The sequence below is a fragment of the Ptiloglossa arizonensis genome, chromosome 6, assembly GCF_051014685.1.
Source record: "Ptiloglossa arizonensis isolate GNS036 chromosome 6, iyPtiAriz1_principal, whole genome shotgun sequence".
In the NCBI taxonomy this organism is placed as follows: Eukaryota; Metazoa; Arthropoda; class Insecta; order Hymenoptera; family Colletidae; genus Ptiloglossa; species Ptiloglossa arizonensis.
This window is the reverse complement of record NC_135053.1, coordinates 5,480,941-5,502,425: the sequence shown is the minus strand read 5'-3', so window position 1 is coordinate 5,502,425 and position 21,485 is coordinate 5,480,941. Positions and strand designations below refer to the sequence as shown.

At 32.4% G+C, this 21,485-nt stretch overlaps 1 protein-coding gene across 1 annotated transcript; it reads right to left on the bottom strand.

The window, feature by feature from the left end:
• Nucleotides 1-3,150: 3,150 nt before the first annotated feature.
• Nucleotides 3,151-18,451, bottom strand: LOC143148363 (protein cortex). The gene is made up of 13 exons (XM_076314657.1): nt 18,407-18,451; nt 18,266-18,358; nt 18,086-18,155; nt 17,841-17,954; nt 17,697-17,748; nt 17,419-17,470; nt 17,153-17,365; nt 9,780-10,053; nt 9,086-9,244; nt 8,116-8,278; nt 5,389-5,596; nt 4,045-4,363; nt 3,151-3,305 (listed from the first exon to the last, which is right to left on the bottom strand). The coding sequence occupies exons 1-13, from the start codon at nt 18,449-18,451 to the stop codon at nt 3,151-3,153; spliced, it is 1,917 nt and encodes a 638-aa protein (XP_076170772.1).
• Nucleotides 18,452-21,485: the final 3,034 nt, after the last annotated feature.

The window sequence follows — 21,485 nt, the reverse complement described above, 5'->3', positions numbered from 1 at the left end:
TGCAGAAACTTGCGGGAAACAGCCGGCGGTCGGTTTCCCTCTGGTGGCAAGTGTGGGAAGTGGCGCCACAGAACTATGAGATCAGTTATGGCGTTCACTAAAATCTTAAAACGGAGATATGTCATCTGCACAGAAAAATAACGAAAAGGAAGACTCGATTTATCGGTATGCAAATAGCGAAATAAAACTTTGAAAGTGTTTCAAAATCCTAGGATTCAAACTTTCTAATATTATTTTTGATACTTTTCTTCAATAAAATTATTACTTTTTAGTTACTTATGATTTCGAAATTATGGTGTTTCATTAATATGTTTTCAAAATCGTTAATTAATCGGGCAAGTAGATTTCGTGTTATGTAAATTTAAACAAATTTACCGAATCCCTCCAAATTTATTACCGCCTGAAGCATCAGTTAGCCATGCGAAACTACCGGCTCGAGGTGTTAACATATAGTATATCAATCGTACTGGCATTTGGTATTCAACCCAGACCATCAAACCATCGGTTTTGTGTAAACACCTGTTATTATCTTATTGCCAGATCTTAAAGTGTTTGCGACATCGATCATTGGCTTACGTTTCGTAATAATCGGTCCAAAACCAATCGTGTTAAATACGACTTCCATTTTCGTGTTGTGCTTGCCTCTTTCTTCGAGAGACGAGAAGTACATCTGAATAAAAAGATAGCATACATGAGCTATAATTAAGTCCTCAGAGACGTATTCAGAATTCTACAGATGCGACGAATGGTACATAAACATTACCTTGTGGTAATATAATATACAAAGTGATTTAGAAATACATGTTAATACTTCAGAAGGTGAAACTATTATAAGATGAGCAAAAAATGTCCTATGAACGTACATATATCCTATATACTTTAGTTTTCGAATTATGAATGTTTGTAGAACATTTTTAAAGTGATTCCTTCAACATTTCTATTTCGGGGCCATTTAAAATTCATGGAGTATTTAATAGAAGTCGAAACAAAATTTTGTTTCGGCTTCAAAAAATTTTCTTCGTTCGTCCATAATTCGAACACTAAAGTATGTAGGACATACGTTCATAAGATATTTTTTATTTATCTTAGTGTATAAATTCATCCCCTGAAATCACGCTATATAACTACAAATCGAGGATATTACTGGTCTTCTTTATATTTATTGACAGAAGTGATAAAATAGAGGACGGTCATAGTTCGCCTGAACTTCTATTTAGACTTTTTAGTACTCTTCTATATTTAAAGTCATGTAAACATAACGCTGGGTAGTCATCTTATTTACTTCTTATTAAAAATATTTGTCATCGTAATGGGATACGCAACAGAACAAAGGAGAAACTCAAATTATTTTGGAATTAAGAAAACGAAATTTAACAATTTCAGAAATTGCAAAGTCTATAAGGAAAAGTGGAAAAATTATCTATAATCCATTGAAAGTTGTGAATAATTATGGGACAAAGAAGAGCACAGTATAATCTCTCGTGGATTGAAGCTAATCCTAGAAACATTTATCGTGTACTCCAGACATGTGAGAGTATTGTACAACAAAAACTAAAATGGAATTGCATTAACAGCGAGACATAAGGATGTCCGTGTCATCTTCGCAAAATGACATGTACAACGGAAGAAGAAATTAAGAAAAATTATATTTACAGACAAGAAAAGACTCAATTTTGATAATTTAGATGGCTTCGATTATTACCATCATCGTATTAAAAAAAAGAGAGTATAACTATCTGGACAGGTATCGATTAACAACAACAAATTAGGAAGTATGCAGTACATACTGTTGATTGTAATTTCATTTATTAAGAATACTATAATATTTTGTTTTATAATTACTTTTAAATCAAACTCTTGAGATTTATTTTTTTGTTTTTACGTACCATTTATTCGATTAACGAGATTATTTATGGAATATTATATCGGTCAATTAACTATTTTCGACCGTATTGTAAATACAAATTACATATTTCGATCATATTTTCAATCGCATACGAAAATATTCCAGGAGTAATTTTTCAATTTGTTTAGGAATGTTTTACTGAAATTTTAAAATATTGTCGACTCATTAGCATAGATTTTTTTCCTTCGAGTAGCCCCGAAAAAATCTAGTAACGTTCTCTTGAAACCATATATGTTGTAGACCACGGTTCGGCAATTTTATTTATAATAAAACAACATCTAAACACTTGAAATAATGGGATTACATCCCTTCTAACTTTATACAGAATAAAATACATTTTTATATCATCAAAATCCTTGATCTCCATTACAAAAAGTAATCGATTTGGCATGGAATGATCCGTTAATCGAATTGTTTAAAAAATTAAGTTTCGTTTTGATATTAATCTCAAGAAAATGAATGCAAGTTCAGACTTTTTTTACATGATATTAACTTATATTTTTAAGAATCGATTAAAAAATTATTTCTAAGAAGGTCTGTTAGTTTTGTAGCGATATGAACTTTAAAAAATCATTGAAGTTTCTTTAGAGATAGAAACCCACAGTTTCGAACTAAAAACTTTAGAAAAGAATTACAAAAATAGCAATTATAACACATGTTGATATGTTGGCTGCCCAGTCCTCTTAAAGGGGGACTTCCCGTTTAAAATGTTTAAATTATCGACATTGTGCGTTACATTTTCTGAAAGTATGCATTCTGGTACATAGTTCTTGTTAATTTTACCTACTTCATTTTATGAAATATATATCTCTAGTTTGTTGAATTATATTTTGTATTTTTTTAAATTGATTTCGTATGAGGGTAATAATTGACCATGTACATGCGATATTGAACAGGTTATTTTACAAGTAAGATGAGCAGATTTCGATTAGGACTTTTAGGAATAACTTCGTTGGTTGCGTAAGTATTAAATGTAATATGAAGATGTAGAAATGGAAAGATTGAAACACGTGTGAAAAATATTTAATTCATTTCAAGAATATTTCTTTTTGAACAAAATATTGATATTAGAAAGATCCTGTCACGGAAAACAATAATACAATAAATGAATAAATAACAAAAGAATAGAATAATTGAACAATAAAATATACATGTAATTTATAAAATCAATAAATAAATGTAAGATAGATAAATGCACAATTTTAACATTTTTCGTTGTATGACATCCATCATACAAGACGGATCTACCGTATGATAAAATGACAGAATTCGTTGAAACTTCTGCTTCCCGCACTTTCTTGTGTTTTTAGATTTTTGCATTGCTCTTGGCGCTTACGGTGATAATTATATTCGTTACCGAAGAAATTCCAAATAGATAAAACTTCGTTGGAATAAATAGCTAAGCAAAAAACAAACTATTTTGATTACAAGCGTTATATTAAAATCAACAAGGGACAAATGTACTGTACAAGGGATCATGAAACTGTACAAAATATAATAATTCGAATAGGATCGCACTAACGATACAAAAACGAAAAACAACTACGGACAATTACAACATAATAATCAAAACATACTATGTAATAATAAATACTGTCGATACACAAAACTTTTCAATTCCTTGCGTTATAAATTGTCTCCATTTTTTACTTGTCTAAATAGTAACAATTTTCAGAAATAGTAAATTACCAGTAAACCACGTTAGTACTGTTAACGAGAAGTTGATTATAAAATTAATTTTTATCTGTATAGTAAATCCAATGTCGTAAGCAAAACACTAATACAACTCTCCCATGACAAATTAAATATTTATTCCTCGAGCTGGTAATGTTTACTAAAAATTCCAAAAATCTTTGTAACGTATCAATTTCTTCGAACGATCGACTTCCGATATAGTAAATACTAATCTTTAGAAAAAATCTGGGAAAACGAGTCTAAAGGTGCGTTCTCGTTAATAAACATGCTTCATGGGACATAGTAACTTTATGAACAGTCATCTGAAGCTATACTCTTTAACGCTACAGATGAAATACAAAAAGTGTCGAGCGAGCTATCAAAATTTAACCACCGTCGTGGACACCCTCTGGACGGGATAATTTTTCAACGAAACGCAAACAAATCGAATAATTCTCACGTACCTAATTGTGTGTGGTCAGCATTCCACATCATGGACTTGATTTGCCAATCCTTGTCCACGGGTACCGCATCCACAATCTGATCGAGACTCGCGAAAACTGGGATGACGGTATATTGTTTCTGTTCCTCCCAGTACGACCAATGAACGGTCAGTTCTCCGCTGAGCTTATTCCAAGCCAAGTTCTCCACGGCACCGTTAAACGGAACGAGACGATAACTCACTGGATCCAACTTGTTCACGTTCCAGAGCGACAGCGAAGCGTCGCCCAAGCCACCGCCTATGCATAATAAGTCGCTTTCGTGCGGGTGCCAGGCCAACGCCTGAAATGTATTTATCGTAATAACGTAGAACCTACTCCCCTGGATGAAAACCTGGGCCTGATATCGTTAGCATCGGGAGCATGTTCCTTGTGAAATGTCCATAACTTCCGGAACGTTTTATAGTTACACTTTTAGTATTCTTATCATACATAGTCCTTGGACCTAAACCAGACCTAACCCTAGAGTAGTCTGCCTGGGTCTGATAGACCCTAGCCGACAAATATTGATCTATAACTAATGAAACTATGACGCTTAGTATGCTTTTGCCTATCTTCCAAGTGACAATGCACTATCGGTGTCCTAAAAGATGGTATATCGTTTGTCAAAAAATATAGACAGTGGAAGCTATTAGATCTCAACACCACACGTATAATATATATATATATATATATATTTTTTTTTTCAATTGTTTATTTACTGTGGAACAGCTTTAAATATTTACAGCTACAATATGGTGTGTGTGTGTTGTCATTCTCATGATGTCTATCTAGTATCTAGTATTCCACAAACTATTATTGAATATTCTTCTGATGAATATATTCAATGAGAAACCTATCGAAAGCAACTACACTCCCATATTGTTTTATGCGATTTTACTCTATATCCAGTAAATATTTACATTTTTTTTTTTAGATTACTTTGTACTCCTCTATATCAAGTCAAAAGTTATTACATATTAATCAAAAGCTTGTTTCGTCTAGTTTATCATAGCATGTCTACGATTTAGTAACAAGAAAAATCTATCGGTAATCCAAGCAAATATACACACATATAACGTCGATACAGCAATCGAAATATATCACTTGTATTTTAAAAAATTACTTCTAGGGTCAAACAGATTCTAATAGACCAAGTACGTTACAATTTTAAGACAGACTACTCCAAGGTTAATTCTCACTAGCCACATCACAAAACTATTATCAGGAATCGTTGGACAATAATGAGATTAGTATTATGCAATACAATGGAAGTGTTGTATACTTTCCATCGAAAGAAAATGTTTTTGATGTCCAAACGTAACTTACTTTCACAGGTTCGTAGTAAGTTATGTCGAGTAATGCTGCTAGGCTTGGCCATAATAAAACGCGGATGTTCATATCCATTGCCGATGACACGAGATATTGATAGTTAGCCGAAAAGGCAAGCGTTAATATTACTGTTGAATGTGCAACCGTTGAGTTAACAACACTACCGTTTATCACCGAATAAACAGTGATTACTCCCATGCAACCTCTGTAAAACAACGCAAAATAAATGTCTAGGTTCAACTCTGTCTTTGCACGATTTAATCTGCTATCGTTAAAAATCTTATTGTGCCAGACCGCACAACCATCGAAAAAATATTCAGATGTATTATATTCATTATATCCTTCTCGCTAACTTTGCAGAGATTGACGTTAATTTAACCTAAACATACGTGCAAAATATGACACAGGAGTGGTTATTACATAATATAGTAAATCTCTATGTTATTGCTCAGAACTTGCCAGGGACTTGTATCGTGTATAGCAATAATGTTGCTATTTTTGTAAATGCGTGAGATGTCCTGATCATAGTATTGGGTGCGTGCAAATGTTTTGATAAATTCTCGATAGATGTCTGTATCAGTACCTTTTTGTTTAAAATAATAAACAATATATTAAAGTTTGTTGTGTACATGGCAGCGTAGTACAGTTAATTGTTACTTGCAACCAAAATTGGCTGCATTGAGTTGACAGTTTTATGAAAATCAATGTTAATGATAGATAGCAATACATATGATTTGCTTGTTACAATAATGTACGAGTTTTGTAGAGGAATCAACGTTAAAAATATTGTGAAAACATTTGTGGTATATTTGGTGAGTCTTCTATGTCGATTCTAATCTGTGAAAAATGGTTTTTTAAATTTAAATATTTTGACCCGAAAGATAAGCCCTGCTTTGTGCGGTCTTCTGTCATTGATGATGATATTGTGAACAATTCAACGTAGGAAAATCCAATTGCTGATATGTTAAACACTGATAGATAAACTGCATATCAACATCCGGAAACAATTGATTATCAAAATAATTCAATCCTTTTATTTATACCAAAACCCATCAAAACATTTGCATACACTCAATGCAATCCATCATTTGCAGTAGATATTATAGTCGTTTTACAAATCCATCGACCGAGGATATTTTATCATTTCTGTTAAATATTATTTTAATTTTTCACTTTTTATTTTTGTTTGCCAGCGTGTATCTATTTCGTTCTGTCTCGTCGATTTTAATGAAACTTAGCAGATTCGTAAAATAGCCAAAATATTCGACACGTGTTTTTCTTTGTCGATCAAAGTTCATGCCGAATGGGATGAAAAGCAGCCCTCGAAATTAAGGGATGAAAGATATACTTGATTCTATACGAGATGGTATCAAAAAGAAACTGAACTCTATCTAGTAATCCGAGCCCGTGGCTGATAACCCTTAATGGATTTGCTGATTACTTCTATACACGCTTGTACAGCATTTTGTTAAGTACCATCGAGCTTGAATAACGTATTATTTAGTAAAAGCGTGATCTGACTGCGTTGCGAGTTGGATTTGAAATTAAATCAAAGAGCAAACGCGATGTTTTGTGTTAAAGTTCATAAATCCGTCAGTGAAACATTCAAAATGCTTTAACAGGTTTATGACAATGATGTCATGCGTTGAACTCAATGGAAGCGACCACAATCACCGAGAGCGAAAAAGGCACGACAATTATGAAGCTCGACAAAGAACGTGTTAATCATTTTTCTTTTTTTTTCTTTAGTTCGAAGGAATTGCGCATAGAGAATTTGTTCCTCTTAAAGAAACGGTAAACGCAAATTTTTATTGCGACGTGCTGCAACGATTACGCAAAAACGTTCGTCGGAAAGACCAGAACTGTGGCATGACAACTAGCTCCTGCACGCACCTCTTTTGCAACAAGATCATTTCTCATAACGGGCACGACAATTGTCTCACGACCTCATTATTCGGCTGATTTAATCAATTGTGATTTTTTTATTTCTTTAAATGAAATTAAAGCTCAAGGAACCGCGTTTCGATACTGTGGAAGAAATGATTATCAGAATGCGTTTGAATCGTGACAGAAACATTGAAATCAGTGCATCAATGTAGAGGAAGATTACTTTGAAGGCGACGAAAATCAAATTTCAAATAATTGATTAATAAAATTTCTGCAAACAGGGTCTAGTTTCTTTTTAATACCATCTCGTATCTTAAAGAAAATTACAGAATTGTTTATATAGTTAAATTCGCACTTTAAGAACACAATTTTGTAATTTATAGCTTTTATCTAAATTGCATACTTTTCGAGATATTTTTCACCACTTCGATATGAATCTTGACCAATGAACAAAAAATTACGGGTTAAATATTTTCAGTTAGTTCATAAATCTGTTAAAATCCATTAAAATCCACGATCAACGTTTCAGGATGTTCTTTATCAGTTATAATTGCATTTGATTGGCATTCGCGTTTGGCAAGGAATTACCAGTTCCCAAGTGTAGAAACCAAGTAGAATCTAATTCAGACCCGCTTAACGCATCGATTAAAGCATTTTCCTTGCGGCATGTGTACGCTCCATAAATGGATGCAACAAGTACATCGATAATGTTTTTCAAGCCGCGTCTGATCGTAATAAACCGTTGCTAACAGATGCAAACGATAAGCAGCAATTGATGTAGGTAGTTCTCGTTTATCTCGTTTATTCGACAGCAACTGCGTCCAAATAAATACTTACGTGACAATAAGTTTGTCGTCATGTGACCAGCAGAGGCAACGAACGTAACACAATGAGTTAAACTCGGACATAGCGTGGCATTTAACGCTCCAGATTACTTTTTTTACTTGAATACAGTACACTTTTATGGAGGCCGAGAGAGAGCATATGGCTAGCTTTTCACCTGTTGAGAATTCATAAAGATCGTTGTTTCAAATATCATCGACATTGCAGTGAACAGTGTTCGAAGCAACCAGGTGTAAATCGTGCGTTAAGGGAGGACACCAACTTTCGGGCCGAAGAAAAAGCCAGTACTTGGGAATTGTTTTTGACGACGTAGTACATATACTTTACACATATATTTAAAGTATTTATTAACATTTTTAATGTGAAAATAACGAAGTCTTCTTTTTGATTGTAAAATAAATGCGTAAACGGTTTTCTTGAATCTAGCTTTCGATTTACATGGAAGGCTCTCTCCAAGATAACTTTGTATTTTATTCTAATATGTATATATATATATATGTTTTATGAAGAATAACGTATTAAAATATATCTAAAATATATTCAACACATTTAAAATATTTTTATAAACTATACAATAGATTGAATAAAGGCAGAAAGAAGTTACAAAATATTTTCTAGAATTTTGCGACCTAAACATAGAAACCTCGAATAGTATTAACTACAAGAACATGAGGCGTGAAAACCTCGAGTAGCTCATCATTGATATTTTTAAGCGATACAATTTAACACACATTGATCGAAAATTGTTGTGTGTACAGTAAATTAGAAGCTGGAAGAAAGAAGTTGATAATTCATTGGCTAGAGCAAAATTCTTTTCTAATTTAAAAAAAATTAATTATTACCTTTTCAATCTATAAGTAGGTATCTAAGAATACGAATTTCATATTCACTTAAGAAAATATAAAGCTTCCAGCTTCGAATATACTAATCATTTGTTACACATAAATAATATGTATAAACATACCAGCGTTGCTCCATTTCAGTATGCAGAGAGTTGATGATTTCACCTTTTCCAAAGGTTTTACACTTTGAAACATGCATGTATCGATAAAAACTACTGACTCCCAAGTTGCCGCTGCGACAATATTCCTTGAACTCCAGTCGATTAAACGATAACGAGATTCTTAAAAATTAAGAAGAATTTAATGATTCCCACCAGATGTAATATTGACTAAATATTTAACATTAGAAAAAATATTTCTTGATAACAGTGACAAAGAATTAATACGAAATAGTATATATATGCTAAATATTCTCTTTATGATTTCGTATATGAATATTTAACATCGATAAATAATTAATTGGATGATTTGTCGGTAATAAAAGAAGTTAATATTAAACAAGCACGCATAAATGTGAAACCAAGTAACATAATAATTCCTGGAAACTTGCACACGATTTATGACAAATGGAAAAATGAGTACTCATTTTTATGCAAAATAATTGATCATTAATTGCACACTTAATAATAATGAAAGCCTGTATTCGTAATAACTCGGAAGAGAACATTGAACATGGCGACAGAATCCCCTACTTGAAAACCTTGAACTGTAAATATTTGAAACGTTAAAGCAGCACGACGAAAAAGAAATATTCGATTTTACAGAGGAAGCTTATGCATACGGTAATGCATTCTGGATATTTATTTAAATACTTACGTAACGACCTCTCTATTCCAGGTACTTCTAATATGGAGTCCATACTATATAATATAGGCTTCTTCCGTGGCTTCGATTTCCACATTCCATCTTCGAAGTATTCCTCGTCCCACCGATCTTTAGGTAAACCTGCTAAGTTTCCAGGCAACTTGTTTTCCGCGGATAAGTGGTTGCCACGCAGCACTCCTTTCTGTCTCAACCCTGGTATAACGTTTTCCTTCACCATTAATTGGTGCATATACTTCCTTCGCCATCTCTTCGACAGAGAGTTTACCTACATTGTTTGTCATCGCTTGATTGAATTCGAATAAAATATTGCAACGAGACATCTCGATAGAAACGACGAATATAATAAACGGTAATATAAATTAACAGAAACGAGATCCTCGAGATACTCTCCGACGAAAGAAAGTGTGCACGCAAAGAATAAAATTTCATTTAATACTTTCATTATTAGTAAAACAAACAAAGACTATGTTTAACTTTTATATGTAAAATTTAATTCTGTTTCAGATTTATCTCGAATATTTCAAAAAATGCACAGAAATCAAAAGATTGAAAGAGATGGCCATCATTATCCACGGATTAATTTTGTTATAAATGTAACCAGATCTCGAGATGCGAATAATAAATTTAAGTATTACGGTTAAGTCGCTTAAACACAATGATGTTAACAGCGTACAAATGTAGATGCGCACTTTCGAAAGAAATTTTTTTAGATTCTTTTTTATCGAAATACTTTCCTTCCCTATAGAACAATGAAATAAAAGGTATCGAAGAGTTTAGAAGTTTACACTACTGGCAAAAATAGTACAAAAATATTAAGTCGATACATTCTTCGAAAATAAAATTCCGAAATAACATATTTTATGTTTGGAAGAGTTTCTGTACGAGTGTAGGACAACTTAATTTTCATTGAATTTGAATTCAGTAGATTTGTAACAAATACAGATATCAACCAAAACCGAAAGGTATCTGTACTAATTTTATTTAAATGAATTCATTTGAATAATAAATCCCCTACAAAAAGTAGTAATTGCTACAAGGCAATTGTTTGTATTTCTTAAAACAATAATCGATAAAACATATCAAAAAGACAATTATAATCTACATTTAATGTTACTTTTGTCACACATGGGTAATTAAAAGTTGCCAATTCGATGGAAGAGATTTCATTACCAAATCTCAGAAAATAATAGTTATTGAAATGTACACTGTACATAAGTCTATGCGGTTATTTCACAGTAGAATTTTATTTATCTTCGTTGAGCATCGAAAAAATGTAAATTTACTGTAAATATTAGGTAGCTCGTATAGTACTACACTTCTTCCTGGTATAGCTTAGACAGGAATGCAAACACGAGTTTTGTTGTGCGTCAGCGATAACTACTTCTTAATTCTTCTTCATTTTCTCAAGACGTCACGTGCTTAATTAGAAATAGATTTATCGCTCTTACGGTAATTACGTTCGATCGATTAGGACTTTAAACACGAAAAATTACAGCCACTAACGATCGACATCGTTGCTCATCGCAACGATCGTTTACAACATATTTATCGATGAAGACACAACGACATGATAATAATCACTAACAGTGAGCACTAACAGGATTCAATCTAGATTGTGTGATGAAAATCATGATAAGAAATAAATGTGAACATTTAACCACGTTTATGAATACGAAACTTTGAAGTATCTTGTATATGTTTGAAATTTATGCAGTACGTGCTTCGCTCTACTATGATCGCTATACTTATAGATTGTTAATGAAGGATCGATGAATAGTGTAAAATAGGATAACAATTTTTACAACATACTTTTTAAATGTTTCACTTTAAAAAGTTAGAAAAATAATTCATATCGAATAAAATTTTAAAACTCCTCTAAAGAAACTTGTGTCTTAGTATATAGTCAACAATTTTTCTTTGTCCATACATACCGTATAACGGACAAAACATGTCGCATAGTGAATACTCAACGTCTTAACTACACTATTCAAGATGGAAATTTAAATAATTTAATAACAATATCTTCGATAAAGTTGTATTTATTGAGTTAGTTATCGATATGTTCAACTCTCCTAACATTTCTTACTGAGCACTACTCAGTGAGCACCATAACATTGATTTAATTCCAGATCTCTTGAACATGGAATTTACGAATCTTGGAAACATTACGCCTGCAACTTTGTAACTTTCAAACCCATTAAATCGTGAATGGAGTTTCTAAAATTCAAAAGCTTGCAACCGATAACTCTTAAAATACTGTAGCATTGAAATTCAGCCCTTTTGTAATTTCTGAGTTTTTTAAATTCAAAATTCTCGAAAATAGAAACCTATTCGAAACATTTCGAGTACGAATTCATCTCTCCGAGTTCGAAACTCGTAAAATTCTATTGAAAATCTTTCTCGTGACTTGCGCAAAATAGTTACAATTTCTCTTCGTCGTATCGTATGCAAACTGCACGGCTCAACAAATTTAACCAAATCACTACTCGATGAAATAGTGATTTGAGCGTGAAGAAGTATATGACGAGGAATGAGAACAGATGATTTGATTATAGTCCATACATACCCTAGATTTTTTTTCTAGTTAACTGGATCACCCGATACTGTTTAAACTACTGCTGAACTAATCACCAGGTTTTGTTCCTGACGAATTAGTGTTAAATTCCAGTAGCAAAAATGGAGCCAGAGTAAACTTTCTTGCAATTTCTCCCGTCCTCGATGATTCGAATACGATGAGAGGACTAGTCATTCTGAGGCAAACTCCCTGATTATGGTGTATACCAGGAGGTAGATATTTTTGTTAATAAGCGATTCATTAGCGCTACGTCATGGAATTTAACAATCGATGAACTAATCAGTAATAAGAAAATCAAAGTCATTTATTAATTATTATACTTGTAAAATAAACGAAGAAATCAGTATTTACAAGCACAGTTAATTTATTAAACACAAGTGTTACGATTTTACATTCAAGTCCTTATTACCATGACGTATACGTAAAAAATTCTTTTTGATAAACCTAAAAATTTAGAAAATAATGCACTTTTACACAAGTATACGTAAAAATTAAATCTGTAAGTGAAACGTTGAACAGAATTGTCCGTAAAAAGGAAAAAGATTATATACTTGGTGTTCTTTTTAATTTGAACATCCAAGGTAATATTACTATCCACGAGCCAATATATTCGATGGGTCAATTAAAGGTTAAAAGAAGTTAAACTATTTCAGGATAAGTAGGATCGACGTTCAACTTAATCCAAAGATCTCACTTATCTTTGAATATTTGATTTTTATAGATGAATATTTATGAAACAGGACCTGAAGCTTTAAGATTGAAACATTTCAAATATATAACAAAATATTTTAGCTTGTATCCAACTATTCTTATTTAATTTGTCGAGCTATGCTAACTGTACGTATAATAGATTGCTCAATAAGTGTTGTCGTTCGATAAGAAACGGAGCAATAGCTCCATTCCTAATAAAGTTCATCGTTTTATTTTTCTAAAGATAGTACTACTATTGAATGAACATGTGTGAAGTTTCATGTAGACCTGTCGACTCGTTTGTATATTTAAAGTTGCTCAAAGTTGAAGTGTCAGTATTTGTTTACAATGGAAGAAACGACAAAACTTATCGAACAACCTAGTATATCTAAAATTCGAAGTATCCTAGTTAATCCTCGATTCCCGTGATCTTATTAACGATCCAACCGACTTCCTCGTCCGCTTCCATTTGAAAAGTAAACCACGTTATGCAATTATCGCCAGAAATCATAACGCGGAACGTCGTGCATCAATGAAGCTATTCATAGCGATCCATTAGAGAAATAAAAGCAAAATGATACACTTCGGTCGGATGTCAAGCAAGAAGGTAGCGGTCAGACTCGCCTACGAGGACGTACGTGAAAAAGGATGAAAGGAAGCAAACTAAACGCGGTCGATCTTACCGTGTTGCTGCTAGATATTACATTATAATAAAGTTCTACGCAGGAAATTGTACACCGAGGGTACGTTCGGTCGATGATTTTGACATTCACGTTTAATTATGGTTTTTCTTCTGTTTTCAAACTTTCTCTTCGCCACGATGGCGCCAAGGTGTAGTTATGGTGTACCGATGATGAAAAACGAATATCGATGACCTGGACTATAATTGAATCGGTAATTGGAAAATGAATTTTCTTTTCTGCAACGATCCATGTCGCTATCTCGGGGACTGTGTATGAATAAACGAAGTTACTTAGTTTTATCTCGTTTGTGGACGATAGTAATCTAGGAAGTATATGGAATATCGATGCAAATCAAAAGCACCGTTTCAGATTTATTTATCATCGATCCATAAAGAGAAGTGTTTGTACATTTCCTTTTTACCTTCAGCCTTTGATTAGGGCGGGCATGAAACTAAAGTATATCTAGTTGGAACAAGTTAAAGCAAATGGTGCCATCGTCGTCAATGTTTGAAAATATTAACAGAAGTAGAAATAATGAATAACGAACAGACAGTTAGCTGAGAATAAGTTGTACTCAATTTCGTGCATACAATTTTATTATTGTATCGTATTTATTTTTGCACAAAGAACCAGACCTTACCTGAATGTACTACGAGTTGATTTTTATTCCGAACACACCGTATATAGTCAAAGATTAGTTGTGTTATAGGAGATGTAACACTTCTTCGTACAAAACTTCATACAACCTTCGTTGACACGACTATTTGAACCAGGAATCGAAAAGAGAAACAAATGTCTTTTCTTGTGGTATTTTATGGAGAGAAAAAATTGTATCTTAAGAACTTTTTCAGTAACTGTTCTCGTGGAACAAATTTTATACTAAAAAATTTCATCAGAATATGTTTCATAAAATAAGTAAAACTCCAAATTTTTAATATACTGTAGGTTTGATTTGACAATATAATATCTAAATATCATATTATACAGAATATAATAATGCATATTACGTTTATTTCAAATAATAAATTCGAAATAATCAAGAAATTTCAGTTTCATAAAAGATACTGAAAGAAAAGTGAATTTGGTGAAAATAACATTTAACCAGGTTTATAAGCGATCGAGAATTTTATTATCATTTATGAAAAAAGTATCTGTTCTTGTTACGTAAGAACTTTCATTTTTACTTATTAATTTCATTCAAACTAGAACTTTTATCTTTAACAGCTGTTATTTATCTGTCTTTTTCGGTTCTTACAATATGAAAACTTTTATTATATAAGTCCCATTTAAATTGTTTGAATAGAACTTATTAAGGAAGTTTCATAACTGTTTCAACTCCTGATTCGAACGATAATTGCAAGGTGTACCTACGTCATAATACTATTGTCGCAACTCGAAGTATAATAAATTGTTACGTCTATGTCTCCTATTAGACCACACTATGCACAGGATATAATCTGCAAAGAAAAAGCTCCGATCTGAAAATTTCATTTGCAACAAAATAGCGCAACATCCGTAGACGAAATCCAACAAAACTTCATTGATCACAGGAACAATCTTATCGATCTTCTTAAAGGAAATTTATTGGAAAAATTAAAATTCTTTCCCATTTGCAAAAAGATGGCGCTCTTCAACGAAGTTCGACGAAGTTCAACGAAACTTCGTTATTCACTGGAGCGATCTTATCAATCCTCTTGAAGAAAATTCATTGGAAAAATTTAAATACTTTCCCATCTGCATAAAGATGGCGTTCTTCAACAAAGTTCAACGAAACTTTCGTAATTTCGCATTTCCAATCAACGCGCAAATTGCTGGCTGCATTAGAACCTATTACACGATTAAATAGTACGTTTAATAATAATCATTCGCAAAACTTATATCTCGGAAGTCTGTACGGATTGTGAGCCACGGTTTGATGCTACGTTACTAGAACAGAAAGAGGAAGTTCTTTCTTTTCCCTCCGCCGTGAAACGCGAACTATTTTCCCGGTGTCTGAGAACAGTAATTTCCGCGCGGTAAGCCGCTTCCCCGCTATGATTCCGATCTTATCTCTATCGATTATCGAAAATTACATGCCCTCATCGATAAACACGAACAAGATATCTCGCGCCCACATCCGGACAGCCTTTATGCTAATTCGATGCTTGACGCATGCACGTTGTTCGAACTACCGTTCGAGAACTTCTAACGTGTTGCACGATTAAAAACTGCTTAAAGCGTTCACCGACTGTTTCGATCACGGTTCAAGCTGCACGTTCATCTTTCGTTCCCGACATATAAACGAGGAAAATATTTTCCAATCGAGATGCAAATTTTAAAACAATTTCTTGAAAATAGAATACGTCCGAACGTATTTATGTACAAAAATTAATGAGCATTCTGGGAACACGTGAAGTGTTTACTTCACACTGTAGATGAGAATTAGAGGACTCAGGCAAACTGCATCTAATATCCTCTTCTACTCTTGAGTTTCATCTCGCGCTGCGTAAGGGTCTAGCAAGAACGATATATTATATAATACCTACCCGAGAGATAAAATATAAAGTAAAATACAGTACGTTGTAGATATTCCTTTTAATAACTCGTAACTCCCAATACAATTTGTTTAAAAGACATTCAAGAACATGATGAACTCCTGATCGCGATTTAACTATTAAGAAAATTTCTTTTTGTACGTATGTGGTGTTCGCACCTGAAATGAATGCCGCTATATCGTCAATACGATTCATTAATTCACGTGTATGTCCATACAACGACAGAGTGTAAACGGTTCAATAGATTTCAATGAAACTTCATACTTAAATTCAAATTCTCGTCTCAAGTCCGATTAGATTTTGACCAAAAGCAATTATACAAATAATTATAGTTTCTCTTACCATCTTTGGATTTTTGCGATATATACATACGTATATGTATTTATAAGTTATTCGAACATATCTTTTTAAATGTTTTAAATAAATCTTAGCGAGAATTAAATTTTACAGAAAAATATTTCATAAACTTTCTCTGCGCCTTTGTTTTTAACAAAGAAACAATTAAATAAAGTTTTATCCATTGCGTACCTATACCACATTTTTCATCGGAGAGTATCGCAACGTATTAATCTCTGGTAATTTAATTTAAGAGCTCTTTGTTCCTTTACATACCTATTTTATAGAATTGGAAGCTTTAAGGAATTAGAATTTCTTACTTGCAGAATTTCTTTTACACATTGCGATGGAATATCATATTCACAAGATTGTTCAGAAATTAGAAGAACTTGAAATAATAAATTATTATAATTTAAAGTTGTCGGATTCGTAAATTTCTCTAAATTCAAAATTTATTATTTTCGAAATTGAAGACTTAGAATCAATTAAAAAAAGAACACAGTGCAGCTGCATAAATAGTTTAATTTATAGACGATACCGTCATACCTGTTCCAACACATCCAGATGATTATTCTGCGGTTGAATAGGCGCCTCCCTTTTGAGAAGGTAGTTCGCTGCTTCGAAATTATATTTGCGTCTTCGTATTATGAATCTGTCTTCTGAATAGTTTTGTTTTCGAAATAGTGGGTATATTTTAACAATTGTCGAGCCAAGTGACAAGGCTGATTGATAATCAGAAGTCCTTATCTTTGACGAAACCTGAAAACGTAGAAGCGAAACTTGTTAATGAAAAATTCCAAGAGTTGTAAAACACAACTTCTATTATCTGAACACAATGTTCCTAATTCGATCAGATAATCGAGGCTGTACAGTAAACGTAATATTTTAAGTTACACACGATTCGAAATTTTAGACTCAAATATTTCGATAGCTCCGTTCAAAATGAAATGAAAAATTTATTCAATTTACATTTAGAAAAAATGTTAAGTTATTAACTTTTAGATTTAAAAAATCGTTAACAATTAAGCTCTATAGTTAAATTCGTGCACGAAAGATATTTAAATTGAATATTAATAAAATATTTAAGAACTGTTTAGCGTTGCAGAGTAATACTTGAAATATTTCCTTCAAAAATAAAGAAACTATATAATATTCTAAATTCGATCAACTATAGATACAGTCTTCTGAAAATTAATCATTTAAATCTAATTATAAAATTGCATATTTCGTATACAACATAAAATACAGAAAAATGTTTCGAAGAAAATAAACATTTTCTGAAATTCAACGACATTAATCCTAGTTTTCTTTTTGCAAAAATTACAATCTTGATTCAAAAATCTAGAATCTGTTTGTTCGATGTTATAAAATTAAATTTCTAATAATCTCGAAAAAAGAAAAACGAATACTATAAATCTTCTTTCTTCCTGTCGTCACAATTATAAAAACGATCGGTTCTAACCATCACAATATTCATACGCTTATCTTGCAATTTACACGGAAAGCTGGAAGACAAAAATCGGCTCGAACGTAAAATTCTGAATGTTATCTGTACGAAGAGAAAAATTTCTGGCTATAATAATTTGTGTTGCTCGCAATATAGATGTCTGAAAGAATAAAGTACGAGTGGATAATATTTACATCGTCTTACCCTTGTACCCCCAGCGAACATCTGGTCCGGTTTAAGTCATCTAACCAGTAACGGTGGCCCTCTAGGCCTTGAACCTGTTCTTGTAGACACCCATGTCTATACTACATACACAACTTTAAAATCCTTATTCCTTTAAGTGATTTCCTGACCCTTAAAGAGTTAATGTGAACGATAGACGATTTTTCATCCAGCATCAGCCCTTCAATCGATGTAGCAGAAGGATACAAGCGTCAAGGAAAGAATTTTGCGTTAAAAAATAAATCGAAAATGGAGAATAAAATTTGTTCTTACGAGGCTTTGCTTTCGACAGACTTGATTTTGAAACTGTTTCGAGCATATGGGTAATTTAGTAAAATTCACTTTCATGAATGAAACTATAGATTTCTTGTACGTAATGTTTAGAAGTATATATATTTCAATAATTTGAAACCAGAAACACTATTTTTATATCGTTACAGAAATATTATATGTACATTTCGTGCAATTTTTAAAAAAGAGACAACCTTGAATATAAATGGTGATATAAAAAATATAAGGGATAGAGACAATGTTATCGAGAATCCATTTATTTATAGAAACGGGAAATTCTTAAGGTCTTATATTTAAAATCTAAATAGACTTTTTGTCGCTTGATTTTTATCATGTCGATACTATATAACAATCAGAGGAGAACAATAATCCACTTTCTATTTTCATTTTACCATTGTTTTAAAATAAATCCTAACCCAGGGTTAGATTGTAAGACAGTTTTTGTTGAACTTCACCTATTTTCCGCAACATAATTAAACTCTTATATAATATATATTATGTTCATATTTTCTAGTTTTTTTTCCCTGTATTCTTCCGATGAAATAAGAACGTTAAACAAATAAATAAATGAATGAATAAATCCTCGGTAAATACATCTATCTATTGCAATACAATGTCTTTATTAAACACACACATGTAAAGGTATACATATAAGATAAGCAAGTGCAATATTTATACTGACAATTGTGAAAAATTGAGAAGGCACAGCTAAAATATTGTTACGAACCTAACCTCAAAGACATACGTATGTATCTAAATAACAACAACAACAACAATAATAATAATAATAATATTAGTACGCAGCAATAACTTATACCAATAAGTAGAATAAGGGGCAAGGAATACATACGGCGTAAAAAAATAAAAGAATAAAGATTTCGACTGCTACTTGGAATAAAATTTGCTGAAGCTTTTCTGCGTCAAAAGAAAAAAGAAAAATGACTGCACGCTACCAATTACAGCAACGGTTCCCGAAAGAAAACCGAATGACGCAGAACCAGGAGCAAGGAGCAATAAATCGCGATACGGACGATTTAAATGGACGATCGTTCACCGTTACGGCCGAGAGAACGGCCTCGAGGGAACGCCATCGTAACTCGGAATTAGGATGCCACCTTTCTGCTTTCCCGTTTAAAGTATCGTCCCGGAAATCCAGGCAGAAGCGCGTTGCTCGTGGCCGTTCGTGCAGCAGAAGAAGGGCCAGTGTATTTATAGGAATTTCTCGCGATAAGACTCGAACGCCACGGTGCACTGAGACTAATAAATACAGGTTTGCACGTTTGAAAATGCAAGTCCGGACGTAAGTTATAATCCTCATATTTCATTAGCGTCCGTCGTATTTAATTCTTGCAACGATGTCTTTAATATCGTTTTGATTTTCGGGGAAATGTAAACGTATTCGTTTCCCTCGTGTCAAAACAATAACACCTCTGGGGACTACTTCGTGCCGAGCAGTCGAAACTATTTCGTTTGTGGAAAAATTGAGAGTTTCTAAGAAGAGGACACGTTCGAAGTGTGTAAACTGAAAATCTTTCGAAGCTCCTGATTTCGTTCTAAAAATTTGAAACGAATCCCGGGACTCATTTCAGAAATTTGAAACCTTGAAATTCGCCATCTTGAAATTGCTATTGAAACTTTTATTCCGAAATGTACTAGAACTTATCTTTGGTTTGTAACACTTTTAAAAAAATGTTTAAACGAAAATTTCTATTCCTGTTTCTTCGATTTTTATATATGACTTCGTCGAAATCATCGACCGAAATTGTTTATCGTACTCGTCCCATCTGTTCAGCGTATCGAGAACTAAAATTCTGCTTGGACGATGTAGTAGCGAACTAGCTCCGAATCGCGAAAGACACGAATTATTTTTTTTTTTTTTACAACAGCTTTGTTCTATGGCTAACTATCGTATGAACTTCGTCGTTAAAAATAATTAAGACAGATGGTAAAAATAATTTCAAATTTGTATCTAGTAAGATAAGTCTAATTTATCTTATTTATTACCAAGATCTATTACTAATAAATACGATGTTATATACGCGTGAACTTTGGAATATATTATATTTACTAGAACTGTTTCCGTAGTGCTTTAGAAGATGTGCGAACATAAAGAATATTTATGTTCTGTTGTTGCTTGTTCTACGATTTGGAAATAGACATATGCATCAGTGATTGATAAATAAGAGTTACTGTAGGTTTGTCTCATAAAATTCTCTAGTGTGTACTTGAATCTTTTACAAATTGCTGTGAAATCCTTGGAAATTAGACTGCAGTAAATTAAAGTTAAAATGGTCAATGGTTTGATCTAGACACACGAGTTATTTGATTGTTTAAGAAGCCGTGTTACCGATATTTTCCAGAGAGTAAACTTATTCTATTCCATGACCTGATTCCGGATGCATCATCGACTTCAAGAAGTACGTAGCCACCTTATTTGTAAAAGTGACTTACCAACTAAATAGTATATTTACTTAAACCTATTTTTATTGCCTTTTATTACTAAATTCATATCTAAAGTGGGTCTCACTTTTAAAGACATAGCCTGTATATACGATTAAAAATCAGTAATCATTTTTGGTTAATGTAAAGGAATTTAAAAAATGAGAGTAAGGTGAGGATTAAATTGGCATCAAATACATTTAAGAAGAATTTAAAAAACATTTTTTTTGAACGAAGAAGGTTCTTTTATTGAAATTCATTTGTTTTTATAAAAACTTTTTTTAAATTCTTCGATGATACTGGCGCATATATATATATACATTTATATATATATATATATATATATATATATATATATATATATATATATATATATATATACACTTGATTATCAAGTCATTTTATGTGCTATACCATGGAAATAAGAAACACAATTTTGAATGGATATTTGTAATTAAATTTTCCGATGATACAACACCG